At 50.0% G+C, this 13,592-nt stretch overlaps 1 protein-coding gene across 1 annotated transcript; it reads left to right on the top strand.

The window, feature by feature from the left end:
• Positions 1-3,657: 3,657 nt before the first annotated feature.
• Positions 3,658-12,624, top strand: LOC147412834 (structure-specific endonuclease subunit EME1-like). Its single transcript, XM_086480944.1, has 9 exons — positions 3,658-3,744; positions 4,228-4,323; positions 4,574-4,708; positions 5,245-5,360; positions 6,190-6,379; positions 6,742-6,886; positions 8,401-8,630; positions 12,336-12,437; positions 12,535-12,624. The coding sequence occupies exons 1-9, from the start codon at positions 3,658-3,660 to the stop codon at positions 12,622-12,624; spliced, it is 1,191 nt and encodes a 396-aa protein (XP_086337070.1).
• Positions 12,625-13,592: the final 968 nt, after the last annotated feature.

Below are 13,592 nucleotides of genomic sequence, written 5' to 3'. Positions count from 1 at the left end.
TTGGACCCTAAAAAGGAGTGTTTGGACCCTAGAAAGAAGGGTTTGGAGCAGGAATTGGGGATTTGGACCTAAGAAAAGGACTACTTGGCCCCTAAAAAGGAGGGCTTGGGCCCTGAACTGAGCATTTACACCCTAAAAAGGAGGCTTTGGGCCCTAAAAAGGATGGTTTGGGGCACAAAAGAGCAGATTTGGGCCCTGATTTAGGCATTTGGACAGTTACATGTCATTCCAATCAGGGCTGTACTGTTTTACTATAAACTTGAGATTTTGAGTAACGCCTACTGGGTCACTGCGATACTTTTGGGCAGCATCTTTCCATTGCTTCAGATCGTTACAAGAGAATGGTATTTTGACTCTTCCTGTTTCTCCATCCGGTCCAACTGCGTCCCAGAGAGGAGCTGGGAAAACTTTCGGTTGTCTGCCTTCCTCGGGTTCGGGGAAGGTATCGGGCTATCTGGTGGGGAGGAGGGAGGATGTGGAGGGGTACGGACCCTTTCTAAGTCCTCATCTCGCCCTTGTGGCTGCTGAGGGGGCCTAAAGAGTTCACTCAGATCTTGTTCTGACCCGGAGTTAGTTTGACTTTTCTCTGTACACCTTTGGCCAATGCGACAAGCCAAACAGCATCTTTTTAGTTTCTTTTTGTTTTCTGTTTGAATGCGAGGACCATGGGGTCTCGTGGGGGTACTAATCCGCAGTCCCTTTGCCACTCAGGATTGTCCTGGAGAACAAAGAACATATCAGCATATGTTACTTCATCCCATTTCCCTTCTCTCCTCAGAAACAACAGTAACTGTAAGAGCGTGTTGTAGTCTAACGTGCCGCCTTCCTTAGGCCCTTTTGCCCCATCTTCCAGCTTATAAAGCGGCCACCATTGATTGCAATACTTCATTAACTTTCTCTTATTTTCTGTGCCCCCTTGTCCTGCTCTATCTTTCCAATGCGTCAGAACACATCCTAAAGGGGATTTTTCATAAGGTTTACTCTTTCCTCCCCCCATCTTTTGGTTTTCAAACCTGAACCCTTCCTTATCTTTTTCCTTCTCCGCACAACTCTACTTTCCACGTACCAACTTTACTACTTATCAATATCCACGTATTACACGGACGTATCAAGGATGGGCACGGCACTCCTTATTCAAGGCAATAATTACATGGCAATTCTTGTTGTTTGGTTTTGGGGTTTCTAAATTAATCTGGCGAACGCCACCCCAGAAGCTCAGAGCTGTGTCCCCCCTCCAGCATCGTGTCCAGCCTCAATCGTGTGGCTGTGGTGCTGCTTGTTTTTTCCAAAACACAGCCAATCAAGTTTTTTGGTTTCTTTTTTTTTTGCAACAACTATCTTTTTAGGTACTGCCAAATTTAGAGTCAATTTTATTTAAAAAAAAAAAACCAACCCAAAAGCTGGCTGACCACTGCTCCGAGGTGAGCTCAGAAATGAGTTCTCCTAAAGCCTATGTGCAGCGAGGCAGGAACATCCCTGGCTCACCACGAACCCCTTCGGTGCCAGCCTGGCTGGGATTGCATTTTTGGGGTGCAGCAGCTCCGCAGGCTGATGGGAGCTCACCTGTCCTGCTGCCAGCACGGGTCTGCTCTGGGGTTCCCCTCAGGGTTTCGCACCCTCCTGCTCACCCCAGAAGGCCCACCAGCTTTGTCCCATCCCTGCCCCCGGCCATGTGTCCTTGCATGCCTGCCTGGGGGAGCCAGGGCTGTCCCCACGTGCATGGCCACACATCCCCGCACTGCTTCCAGGGGGTTTCTTGCCTGGTACCTCTTCACTTGTGACAGGTGACAACTCGTGCTAGGTCTCAGCACGCAGTGGGGCTTTCTCTCACAGAATGGGTGGCAGAAAGGGGCTGGGGAAAAGCAGCCCCAAGCCATGGGGGTGGCATAAAGGGAAGGAAGGGATGTGTCCCCTCAAGGTTGGGGGCAGAGAAGGGGTTATGGTACTTTGCTCTGGAGGTGGGAAGCATCAGCTGCCCCTGAACTGGGCGTCGGTCGGTGCCTCCGTTTTCCTACCAATGGCAGCGTTGGAAGAGGGACAAGGGGGTGACAAAGGGGATTTCTCCACCTGGAGATAAGGAAACGAGCTCAGTGATGCTCATCCCTTGGGATAGGCGACAGCAAACTTGTGGGCTTGGGGTGGGATTTGCTTCTGGCATTAAGCCGTGTCCTGCCGCCACCCTTCCCACTGAGGTCCCCATGTCACACCTCCTTCAGCAGCAGCATCAACCTCCTGCTCCCCCAGACTCTCTTTGGGGCCACCAGCTCCCCTGGCAGGGGCCGTCGGGGCTCGTAGAGGCCAGGGGGTGTCAGGGGGAGCATGGCAACACGGGGCCAGCACAGACCCTGGGAGGGGGTTGGACAGGGGGTGGTTTCAGCTCCTCCGCTGACACGTGGCTGCAGGACCAGGGATGCTGCTGACCCTTCCTTGATGATGGGAAGATCCCAACCCAGGGCCACCCCATTCAGGCCACGCAGGCGCTTGTCTGTCCATCGCCCTTTATTGCCGCTCGCTGGAGCCACTCGCTCGCCTGCTCGGTGGTGGGGGTGGTGGGTGTTCGGCCAGGGACCCCCAGTCCCACCGGGCTGCTGGGGCGCTGGATCCATCCAGCTGGGGCCGGAGGAGCTTCGACGCCTGGGAGAGGTGGCTATGGGACGAGGCTGGCCTGTGCTCCAGCGAGGCGGTGGTGCCCGGGGGCGAGGGGCAGGGGTTAGCCCCCTGCAGCCCACGGGGCAGGCACCGGCTGCGGGCAGCTCTGCCAGCCCAGGACGGGGCAGGCACCTGCCCGGCCAGAGACACCGAGAAACGGGGTCCTGGCCCCCCCCCTGAAGCAGACACCGGCCAGGAACAAGCCCCCCATGGCCCCCCCACCTCACTCCACCTCCAACGTGGGGACTGCTTGCCCCATCCTCCAGTCCTCCCCCTCCATCCTGCCCCTCCCCATCCTACCCCAGACCCTCATCCCACCCTTCCCAGCCGCAGGTACAGTCCCCTGATCACCCCCACCCACCAGGAGACAGCAGGGTGCCCTGTCCCCGCCCCCGGTGCCCTGAGAGGGCCATAGCCGTCTGGCTGAGTGAGGACCCAGCGCTCTGGGGCTGTGAGAGCAGGAGGCCAGTGTCCTGGATGTCCCACTGCCTTGAGGACAGTGTGGGCTTGTCCCTCAGGAAGCCTGGCAGGAGAGACCAGAGGGAGCTGGGGTAGGGGGAGCCAGGGGCAACAGGGGTGGGGGAAAACCTGGCACCCCATAGGTGCCTTGCCCGCCTGGCTGTTCCCTTCACACCCAGCAGATCCCCGGCCGTACCATCCTTACCCACGAGCACAGGCAGCTGCCCGTCCCTCCGGCCCCTGGAGATGCGGCCATCCTGACCCAACAGCTCCATCTCAGTGTACTGGGAAGAGAGAGCAGACTGGCTGAAACACAGGACCAAATTCAGCATCCCCACGCAACCCTCCCACACCCAGCTCTCCCCGGGGGAACCTGAGGCACAGATTCCCTCCAGACGCTCAGCATCAGCCTCCCAGCCTCGGTCGCTCCCACCCTATCCTTACCTTTGTCGTCCCTACCTTGAGGGAGAGCACGATTGGGCACTGGAGCGGCCGTGGGGTGTGGAAGCCCTAGTGACATTTCTGAAGAAGCATGTAATATCAGTAAAGATGATAGAGAAATGGGCAGAAGATCCCAACGTCCTGGCTGTGCTTCACTTGGAGGAGCTTTTGTCCATGGTTCACAACTCTGTACAAGTGAGAGTGCTGATGACTTCTGTGCCCCCAGACACGCCTTGCTGTGAAGGTGGTGGTTGTCATCCCCCTTCACGGCAGGATGGTTTTGATGGGGGTTGGAGCCACAGTTTCAGTAAACCAGAAATCTGGTTTTAGAAGCCATTAACGGGTCAAAACCACTAGGGTTGTACAATGCAAAGTTCTGACAAGCTTTCATTCCCAGTTACAACTTGTCACAGACTTTTGAGGAGGTAACATTGGCAGATGAAGTGAGATTATTTTTGATTTCCTTCTGCCTGTCACGGGTTAGGGCAGGAAATAAAGGGCAGTGAGGCCACTGCCGTAACTTTAGGCTGCATCAAGTATTGCCTGCTTGCCCCTGAGGAGCATCGCAAACAGATTTTCTCATCTGCAGATCCAGCTGCAGAATCAGAGCCATAGGTTGCTGCGCTTACATGTGCACCTCAGAAGGGTTTAACTCCTTTTCTCTGTTGATCTTTGCAGGAGGCCCAGGGCTGTGCAGAAGGACAGGAGACCCTCCAGAGCTACGTAGCTCGTGCGATGGAGAAAATGCCCGGGAAAACTCTGGCGCTGGCCGTAGTTGGAGCACAAAATTGTTTCAGGTTAAACTCTTTTCCCTCCAAATGTTTCTCTGTTGTCTCTGCCCTTGAAAAACACCATCAGCGCTTACATTAACTCCTTCTAGCAAAGACTGGAGCGTAAGAGGTGTTCCCACCCAGAACTGCTCCACGCTTTGTTGTATAGAAACAGAAGCAAAGGTCCATCCAGCCTGTCACCACAATGACCTGGGGAAGAGCATGAGCTCCCAGCCTTGCTTTACTCTTCTTAGGTCTTTCTATTTCCGTCAAAAACCAGACTGGGACAGGCAGCGGTGAATGGAAACCAAGAGGAGGGACAGCGAAAAGGGAGAAAAAGGAAAGCTGAGGACTCTGGCCCGGTGGTAACCAGAATGGACGTGGAAGAGGTGAGTCCTTTTCAAACTGATGGCACGCAGCCACCAGCTCTCGTTGTCTGCCATTACTTGAGCATTTGACCCAGTCCTACACTTTTTGGACGGGGGGGATTCAGCCCCCGTTAGTCCGTGTGTCTGTGGACAGAGCTCTTTGGGCTCAGCTCCCCCCTACTCAGGGACGTCCCTGCTCTGCCACGGACCGACGTGTCTCGTTCACCTCCATCCTGACGTCCGTCTCCCTCAGCATCTCTCGCCCTTCGTGGCCCGCTGGCAAAGCATGTCAGCGCTGCCTTGGGCTGGCTGGCCTGCATGGAACAAGCGCCTGCCACTGAGGAGCTGCAGCAGCTGAAATGACACTCAACTGCTCTTAACTGGCAGGAGACAGGCTGCCCCATAATACTTCAGTGCCTTAAATGAGCTGTTCCCCAAACGGGGAGAGATTCGATGTTCTTGTCCTCGAGCAAGATGCTGTGACCCTTTCAACCAAGAGTGGAGTTGGATGTGAGAAGATCCACTGTTGCATCTGTTGTTTCCAATGATCTTCACAGGCCTTGCTCGATGTGCAGATGAGGAAACAAATCCAAGTCAGGTTTTTTGAGACCTGGGGGGAGTTCGGAGCATACGCCACTGTGTTCACAAAAGCTGTAGCTGAAGCACCATTCAAGTGAGCAAGCAGACGAGGTTTGGTCATGTCTTCTTTGGAGAGGCTGCACTTTCACAGGGACTGGGGGGGAACAGCAGGTACGGGGCTGCACTTCAGGGCAACACGGTGTGACGATTTTGAAAGACCAGGCGACACAGAGCAGCTGCTCATTCAGCACAGGGTTGGTTCTTGGAAACGGAGGTCCTGCCCGGGGAGGGGTGGGGACAGACGCTGGTTTCACATTGGAGTCTCACTTGACATCGAGCAAAGCTCTTGTTGTCAGTCTGATTTGAGGAGTGGGAAGGGAATGCAAGTAGAGCTGGGCTTTTACAGCACCAGCTTTTCTTCCGTGTGTATTCAAGAGAGACATTACTGAGGAGGAGCTGCTTAACTGCTGCCATGGATAAGGAAGAACAGCAGCAGGTTGCACAGCAGTGGCTAAGCAAGCCCCCTTGTGCTGTCCCACACGATCGTAGCATTCCTGTCACAGCAGCTGCTGTATGTCACATCTCGGCCGTGAGAAGAGGTGAGATGTCATTAACAGTGACACGTAGAAGTCTTTCATTACGGTGGACAGTCAGAAAGTGAATTCTTGTTTACCCCTTTGTATGTGTGTTGGCTTGTGTCAGGATTGCTCCCAAGTACAGGATTGTTTCTTTTTCAGTAGGAAATTGGATGTAAAGAAAATCGGGCCCAGTTTTTAGCATTTATTTTGATGCCAGCGGTGTCTGTAACAGCACCGAGTGAGAGGTGGCTCTCCTTCTCTGGCCGTGTGACAACAGGTGCAGGGATAGGATTTTCTTCGTAGCCTCATTGCCTCATTTTCTTTCCCATCCTTTGTTCTCCCCAGGCAAGAGCGAGAGAAGACGGGGCTCCCTTTCAACTTAGAGAAGGAGCAGTGCAGAGGGGTGAAGGCAGCTCCTTCTCAAAAGGGTCTCTTAGAAGCTTGGAAGAGACAGATACAACAATTTAACCGGGTCAGCCTTGAGACGACTGAGGCTATCGTGTCCGTCTACCCTTCTCCTCAGCTTCTGTACCGGGTGAGGATGCCTCAGGAATACTGAGGACTGTGTGCAGGCAGCCAGCTAACGTAAGGAGGGGAAGAAATCATTTCATTGGTATTAAATTGGACACAACAGTTCTGTGCGAGCTGTTTAGTAAGGCAGTGAGGGAACTGGTGCCACGGCACCCATTGCTTTGGCCTTACAGAGCAGGCTACTGAGGGAGCAGTATCGGTTCTACGTCGGCCTGTGAGCTCCCAAATGAGAGCTGGGGAGAGACAGGGTGAAAAAGGAGCGTCCGTTGTGAAAGGGTGGAGCGGTGACAGGCGTAGAGATCGGATTATTTTTTTGAGCAACGGATGCAACTGGATGACACCGCTGTTCCTTTGTGTTGCTTTTAGGCCTATAGCAGATGCTCTTCGGAGCAGGAGAAGGAAAACATGCTGGCGAATATCCCCGTGTGCCACGGCAACGGTGTGACAGCCACCTCCCGGTGGATCGGCCCAGAGCTCTCCTGCCGAATCTATCTGCAGATGACTGCCCCCAGTCCTGGCCTCTCTTTGTATTTCACTGGCTAGCCCCAGGCAATGAGGATTTTAGTGTTTGCCTGGTTCAAGTACTCAGTTTTCTGCCTGGCACAAGGACTTAGAGAACAAACAGTCATCGATCCTAGTTTAAAGACAAAACAGATTTAGAATTGATTGTAGCAGAAGGTTGGATGAAGTTGCTGAACGGGTGGAGTTTACACAAGAAAGACGGTCAACATCTTCCAGAAGAGCACGAGTTGGACATGGTTGAGAGTCGACAGTTCCTTTTATTTATTTTATCCAAAATAAATTGTTTTGAATAATAACGATCTTTGCTTCTTAATATGCCATCTTGAATGCAGACAGCTATGCCATCTGTCAAAAGGAATACTTTCTACTGCAAGTAGTTATCTTCCCTCTCCACTGTGAAAAATCCTAATGCTAAAGCAACGCGGTGCTGCCCCCCAGTACCTGCCCTAGTGAGGTGGAAGAGCTTTGCCTCACCAAATAGACTCAGTGTTCCACTGTGGCAGATGGGAAGGAGGAAGACTAATTTTCAGATATCAATTTAGACTGCCCTGGTTCAGTCTCCAGACGACTTAATTGATAGAGGGTGTTTAAATCTGATTATATACATGGAATGATGAGATCTGAACAGTTTGCACAAAAAAAAAAAAAAGCTTTCTTTTCATTAGATTGGGGAATATGTTGTTAAGAGAGGGTCAGACAGTGAGGGACAAAGAAAGAGGGTCGATTTGTGGATGGAAGGGCTGAAAAAAGGAATACCTAGAGAAGTAATGGACAGACAAGCCACTAGAATCTTAAAAATATTCCTATCCAATTGGATTAAAGAAAAGCCCAACATCCCCTCTGCACCCTCTTTCCCAATTCGTGCCTGTAAGACCGAGGAGAGAAAAAATGATCAGCAGGCAAACGATCTCCTCCTCCTCCTGTCAGTGAGCTGGGGGGAGGAGGGTGGCAATATTGAAGGAGGCTCACTGAAAATGAAAAGGGCGGTTTGGAGATTACTTGTGCAACTGGGCAAAACGCTCCCTCACCAGTCCCTGCAGAGAGGGTGCTAAAGCTGCCCGGCGAGACAGCAAGTTTGATCCCCGACTCCCTTTCTGCCTGAGAGATAATACCACCAGCAAAAATCCTACTGTACGCGTGCACCAATGGGCGTGGCAGCATCGACATGGAACCCGCACACTGTTTAAAACATTTTGGTCTAGTACTAATCAAAGTAAGTGGGGATGTAACTGTGTGTGGAGAAATGAATCGGGGGCGTGGAAATGTAAATATTGTGATCGATATGGAGATGAAACCATTTTAGGAGGAGCACTAGGACCGGGAAACACATTGTATTCTGAGCAACCCATAGACTCTGCAATGTGGGAAGGTCCCTTCGCCAATGGGACCTGGGCTTTGCAAGGGCATTACTGGATATGCGGACGGCAGCCTATCGAAGATTGCCACCAAACTGGTCTGGTATATGCTATGTGGGATCCTTTAGGCCCCTATTCTTCCTGTTAGCCTCTGATGAGGGAAACCAGCTAGGAATTAGGGTGTACGATGAGTTGAGGCGTGAGAACAGGAGTATTGATATCAGTCTGACCCAAAACAGTGGTCAAAAATGGAGAAAGGATGAGCGGCCCACTGAGAGAATCAGACGACATTATGGCCCAGCTAGTTGGAACCCCAACGAACTGATAGCGGGAGCCAGAGAACCGATCTATAATCTTAACCGCATAACCCGCTTACAGGCAATATTAGAAATCCTAACCAATCGGAGAGCTGATGCTTTGGACTCGTTAGCTGACCAATGTACCCACATGAGAAATGCCATTTTTCACCTTCGCATGGTTTTGCATTCTCTGTTAGCCGAGGAAGGAGGAGTGTGGAAGGATATCTTCGAAATAAGGGACATGTGAACAATCCAGCCTTTCCAGAGAATTGGAGCTGGGACGTACTGGAACTGCTGAAAGTAGAAACAACTTCCGGTGCAGGGGGCATGAACGTCTTACAGGTGCAGGAGAAGAGACAGCCGCCATTCATGACGCCGTTGTAATTTCTTGAAGAAGATGGGTGTGAACATTTGTGACCGTGACTTGAACATGACTCGCAAAGTGGCCAATCAGGTTGGACTATGGGCCGTTAGTTGCGATGAAGCCAATCAGTATTTATTGGGTGTGGTCGAGGGTTATAAATGGCACTGGAAACACGGAAATAAAGGTTCACTTGTTAGATCACATTGATCGTGTCAGTGTCCTCACGCAGCTCCCGCACAGGGGTGTGTGTGTGTGGCAAGGTTTTGGTAGGGAGGGGACAGGGGAACCCCGGCGCCACCCCTGGGGTCACCCTAAACCCCCCCTTCCCCCTCCCCCCCCTAAAAAAAAAGAAAAAACAAAACAAACCTCACATAGGAAAAAAAAATCTTGACGTGCAATAAAGAATCCCTGCTTAATAACACTGAGTTGTTGTTGAGTTTTCTCAGATTCAGTTGACAACCCAGAGGCGACAATCTCTGTCCGACTGCAGGAGCTGCTGAGGACAGGGACTCCCTAGGCGCGCCCCGGGACCTTTCCTCGGAGGGACTCCCTGACTCATCTGGCTCGCTGCAGGGGTGGACAAGGACCATCTACGGAAAAAGGTATTCCTTCTGGTCTGCTTCTGTAATTTGCTCAGTGCTCGCACTGTGCGCTGGTCAGCATTGATGTCGACGTGTATTTTCACCACTCGCACTGATATTTAACTACCTGAATTGGAACTCGTCTGACATAGGTATGATATTGGATCTTAGTCTGCTCAATGCTATAGTTGCTATTGTAGTAATCAGAGTTGCAAGTGTCCTTTTGGGTCTTTTGTGTGAATGGTGTAAAGGAGCTCCTCGTGCGATAGTGTAAAAATTGGTTATCATTGTTTGAATGCGTGAGTGAGTGAGACGCAGTGTTCTTGTTATCGTTATACGGATGATATTTTGTTAGCCGTACCTTGTTTGCCGCTTTTAGATGAAATAGAAAAGGACACGCGGGACAGTCGCTTCAGGGAAATGGCAAGAAGAGCGCGAGACGGCGCACAAAGACAAAAAATCCTTCTGACAGCCCATGGAATACCCCAGTGTTCGTAATCAAAAAGAAATCAGGAAAATGGCGATTGCTACATGACCTACAACAAATTAATGCTGTCATAGCTACAATGGGAGCTCTACAACCGGGCCTACCCTCACCGGCCATGATCCCTGTGAATTGGGGAAATATTGTAGTGGATTTAAAACTTTTTTTTTTATTTTACTATCCCATTGGCCTCCCAAGACAACGAAAAATTTGCATTTTCTGTGCCTTCTTGAAATCCTGTGGAACCTTCAAAAAGGTATCAATGGAAGGTTTTACCAAAGGCACGAAAAATTCACCAACAATTTGTCAATGGTTTGTAGCACAAGCTTTGTCACCTGTGAGGGAAAAATTCCCTACTAGTTATTGTTACCATTACATGGATGACATCCTGTTAGCATCAAACAGCAAGGAGCAGTTGAGAGACATGGAGAATTGGACCAGAAACTCATTACAACAATATGGATTAGTTGTTGCCCCTGAAAAAGACAAAAGGTAGAACCCTGGAAATATTTGGGAATGACAATTACAAGTAAACAGGTTGTGCCACAGCCTGTGAAACTCAACCTTAAGGTTAAAACACTTAACGATGTACAGAAACTGATGGGATCTTTGAATTGGATCAGGCCCTATCTTGGGCTGACAAATTCGCACTTGCAACCATTATTGGAATTATTAAAAATTCTACTGATCCAGCAGAACCCAAATATTAAATGAGGAAGCACTAGGTGGAATTCATAAGGTGGAACAATCTAGACATGAGAAATTTGTCTCTCGAATAGACTTGGCTCAATTGGTACAATTCTTTGCACTAATTGACACAACTGTACCATTTGGTGCTTTGGTGCAGTGGAATCCTGAGTGGGATGACCCGTTACATATTTTAGAATGAATGTTTTTATCATTCCGGCCACAAAAAACTGCTCCTGGATTGTTTGAACTCACTGCTGATGTGATCATAAAAGCCAGAAAGCGATGTCTAGAACTAACAGGGCAAGATCCAGCTACTATTGTTTTCCCTGTTCCAAATTGGTATTTTGAATGGTGTCTGGCAAATACTTATGAGCTACAAGAGGCCATGGCGAGTTTTCAAGGGCAAATATCGTACCATCTACCATTGCACCCGCTACTGAAATTTGCTCGAGAAATACCATTTGGTCAGAAAAACTTCAGCCAGCCAGAACCTGTAAAAGGCCCCACTGTCTTTACAGATGGTTCAGGAAAATCAGGTAAAGCAGCAGCAGTATGGTATGAAAACAACAACTGGAACAACAAAGTAGTATATCAAAAAGGTTCTCCACAAGTAGTAGAGCTGCGTGCCATGGCTGTTGGTTTTCTATTTTTACTTCTCCTGTAAATATTGTCACTGATTCAGCATATGTAGCCAATGGGGTTAATCCATTGGATAAAGTGGTCTTGACTATGTCAGACAATCAAATCTTATTTGAGGTGCTTTGGAACTCTGGAAGAGAATTCAACAATGAAAAGAACCTTCTTTTGTTTTGCATGTTCGTACTCATACCACTTGACCCGGATTTTGTACAGAAGGTAATTCAAGAGTGATGCTCTTGTTTCTGCTATGGCTCTAACTACTGTTCCTGACACGAAGCAACAAGCTCTATTATCACATCAATTTTTTCATCAAGGTTTTCGAGCTTTACGACGGCCGTGTGGTTTGTCCCGTACTGAGGCTCGTTCTGTTGTAGCTGCCTGCCCTGATTGCCAGGGCACTCACACCCCAGTGTGTTTTGGTAGTAATCCCAGAGCAATGCAGTCCTTGCAGATTTGGCAAGCTGATGTTACTCATATTCATGAGTTTGGCCGACAGAAGTATGTTCATGTTTCTATTGATACTTCTTCTCGCGCTTTGGTAGCAACAGCACATAACGGAGAAACCGGAAAAGATGTGATTCGACATTTACAGAGGGCTCTTTCTATGCTTGGGGTGCCACGCCAAATTAAAAGGGACAATGGCCCAGCATATGCTTCACGGAAAGCTCAAACATTGTTTAGTTTATGGAGTGTTACTCATGTTACAGGCATTCCCCATTCCCCAACAGGACAAGCCGTCGTTGAGCGTGCACATGGCACGTTGAAGCGGCAGCTTCAAAAAACAAAAAGAGGGAATGATTGGGGAACCGCCTCAGGCATGTTTAGATAAAGCAGTTTCTGTTCTTAACTTCCTTCATTATAGGGACAGTTCTCTACCTCCTCTTTGTCTACATTTTTCTTCTCCTTTTTCAAAACAGGATTTGCAAAAGGGTGTCAAAGTGCAGATTAAAGATTTAGTTACTGGCCAGTGGAGTGGACCGTGTGAGCTGATCACCTGGGGCAGGGGTTATGCTTGCGTCTCTACAGATGCCGGCCCTCGCTGGGTTCCTGCTGGGTGTGTTCGGCCTGTGCTGGAACCTGCATCAGGGTGAAGAATGGGTAGTTCCACAACCCAAGCAGAACGTCCGGGTAACTTTAGCAAACGTGATGTATCAAGAAGCTTTGTGCCTTTCTACTGCGAACCCTGAAAATCCATTCTCCACGTGTTTGCTTGGGTTGCCATTAGACATCTGACCATTCAGAACTTATTTTCAAGAGCCTACAGCAGCTAGAAGAAGAGATGAAGCGTTTGACAGAGGATGATGGCTTAGATTGACTGAAAAGGAGGTTTAAACGGTGGGGGCTGTCTGGGTAGTTAATATCTCTGATTGAAACGGTGAGGGCAGTCATCTTGGTAATTGTGACCGTGCTTTGGATGTTGCCTTGTCTTGTCAGTCTTCTGCAAAGGGCCCTGCACAAGACTGTTCATGCCACATTTCTTGCACAAAAACAAAAAAGGGGAATTGTCGGGGATAGCCTGACTGAGGAAGATGCAATTGGCCTCGACAGCATCCCAGTATACCCGTGAGAAGATGAAAGAAGTGGATGAAGAATGTTGTAAACAGGGTTGAGGGGGTGATAAGAGACTGAGCAAGAAGAGACTAAACAAGTGAATACCACAGAGCAGAAATTTGGCAAGAGAATGAAGTGGGAAATAGAGTAGGAGCTCCAGCCAGTCAGTGTGTGAATAGAGGTGAACGGACAGTGGTACTGAGCGAATCATTTTAGCAGCCTTAGTGCATGAATGGGTGGATAGATAAGAAAGGTTATAAAAGGGTATGTTTTTTCTGCTGCGCCATCTCGGCCATCTTGGCTTTTGTAACATAATAAAGGCTGCCTTTTTTTACCTATATTTTTGTTGGTGTCGGTCCCTACCACGACAATACACAACCTCACGTGCGCGCGCGCACACACACACACACTACACGGCTGTGCCATGCTTTGGTTACGCACACAGACCCCCCGGTGCATGTTGGTGACCAGCTCTGCTGAGGACTACTCACAGGGACCCTTCCTCACACCGAGAGGCCGGCTGTCTCTTGTCTGCAGCTGGGGGCAGCTCACAGCCGGATCCCCTTCGTGTCCTTCTCCAGCCGCTTTTCCTTTTGCCCATCTCTTCAGCTTCAGCCTGAGCTGGATGCAGCTGACGACATCCCCAGGCCAGGAACAGACAACCGAGCCCCTGGCACAGCCTCTGGCAGAGGGAAAGAACCCTGACTGTCACAGCCAGCTCCAGGCTGGAGC

Source organism: Leptosomus discolor, unplaced genomic scaffold (genome assembly GCF_034619465.1).
Source record: "Leptosomus discolor isolate bLepDis1 unplaced genomic scaffold, bLepDis1.hap2 HAP2_SCAFFOLD_29, whole genome shotgun sequence".
In the NCBI taxonomy this organism is placed as follows: Eukaryota; Metazoa; Chordata; class Aves; order Leptosomiformes; family Leptosomidae; genus Leptosomus; species Leptosomus discolor.
The sequence above is the reverse complement of the archived record's forward strand: the minus strand, read 5'-3'. Positions and strand labels throughout refer to the sequence as shown.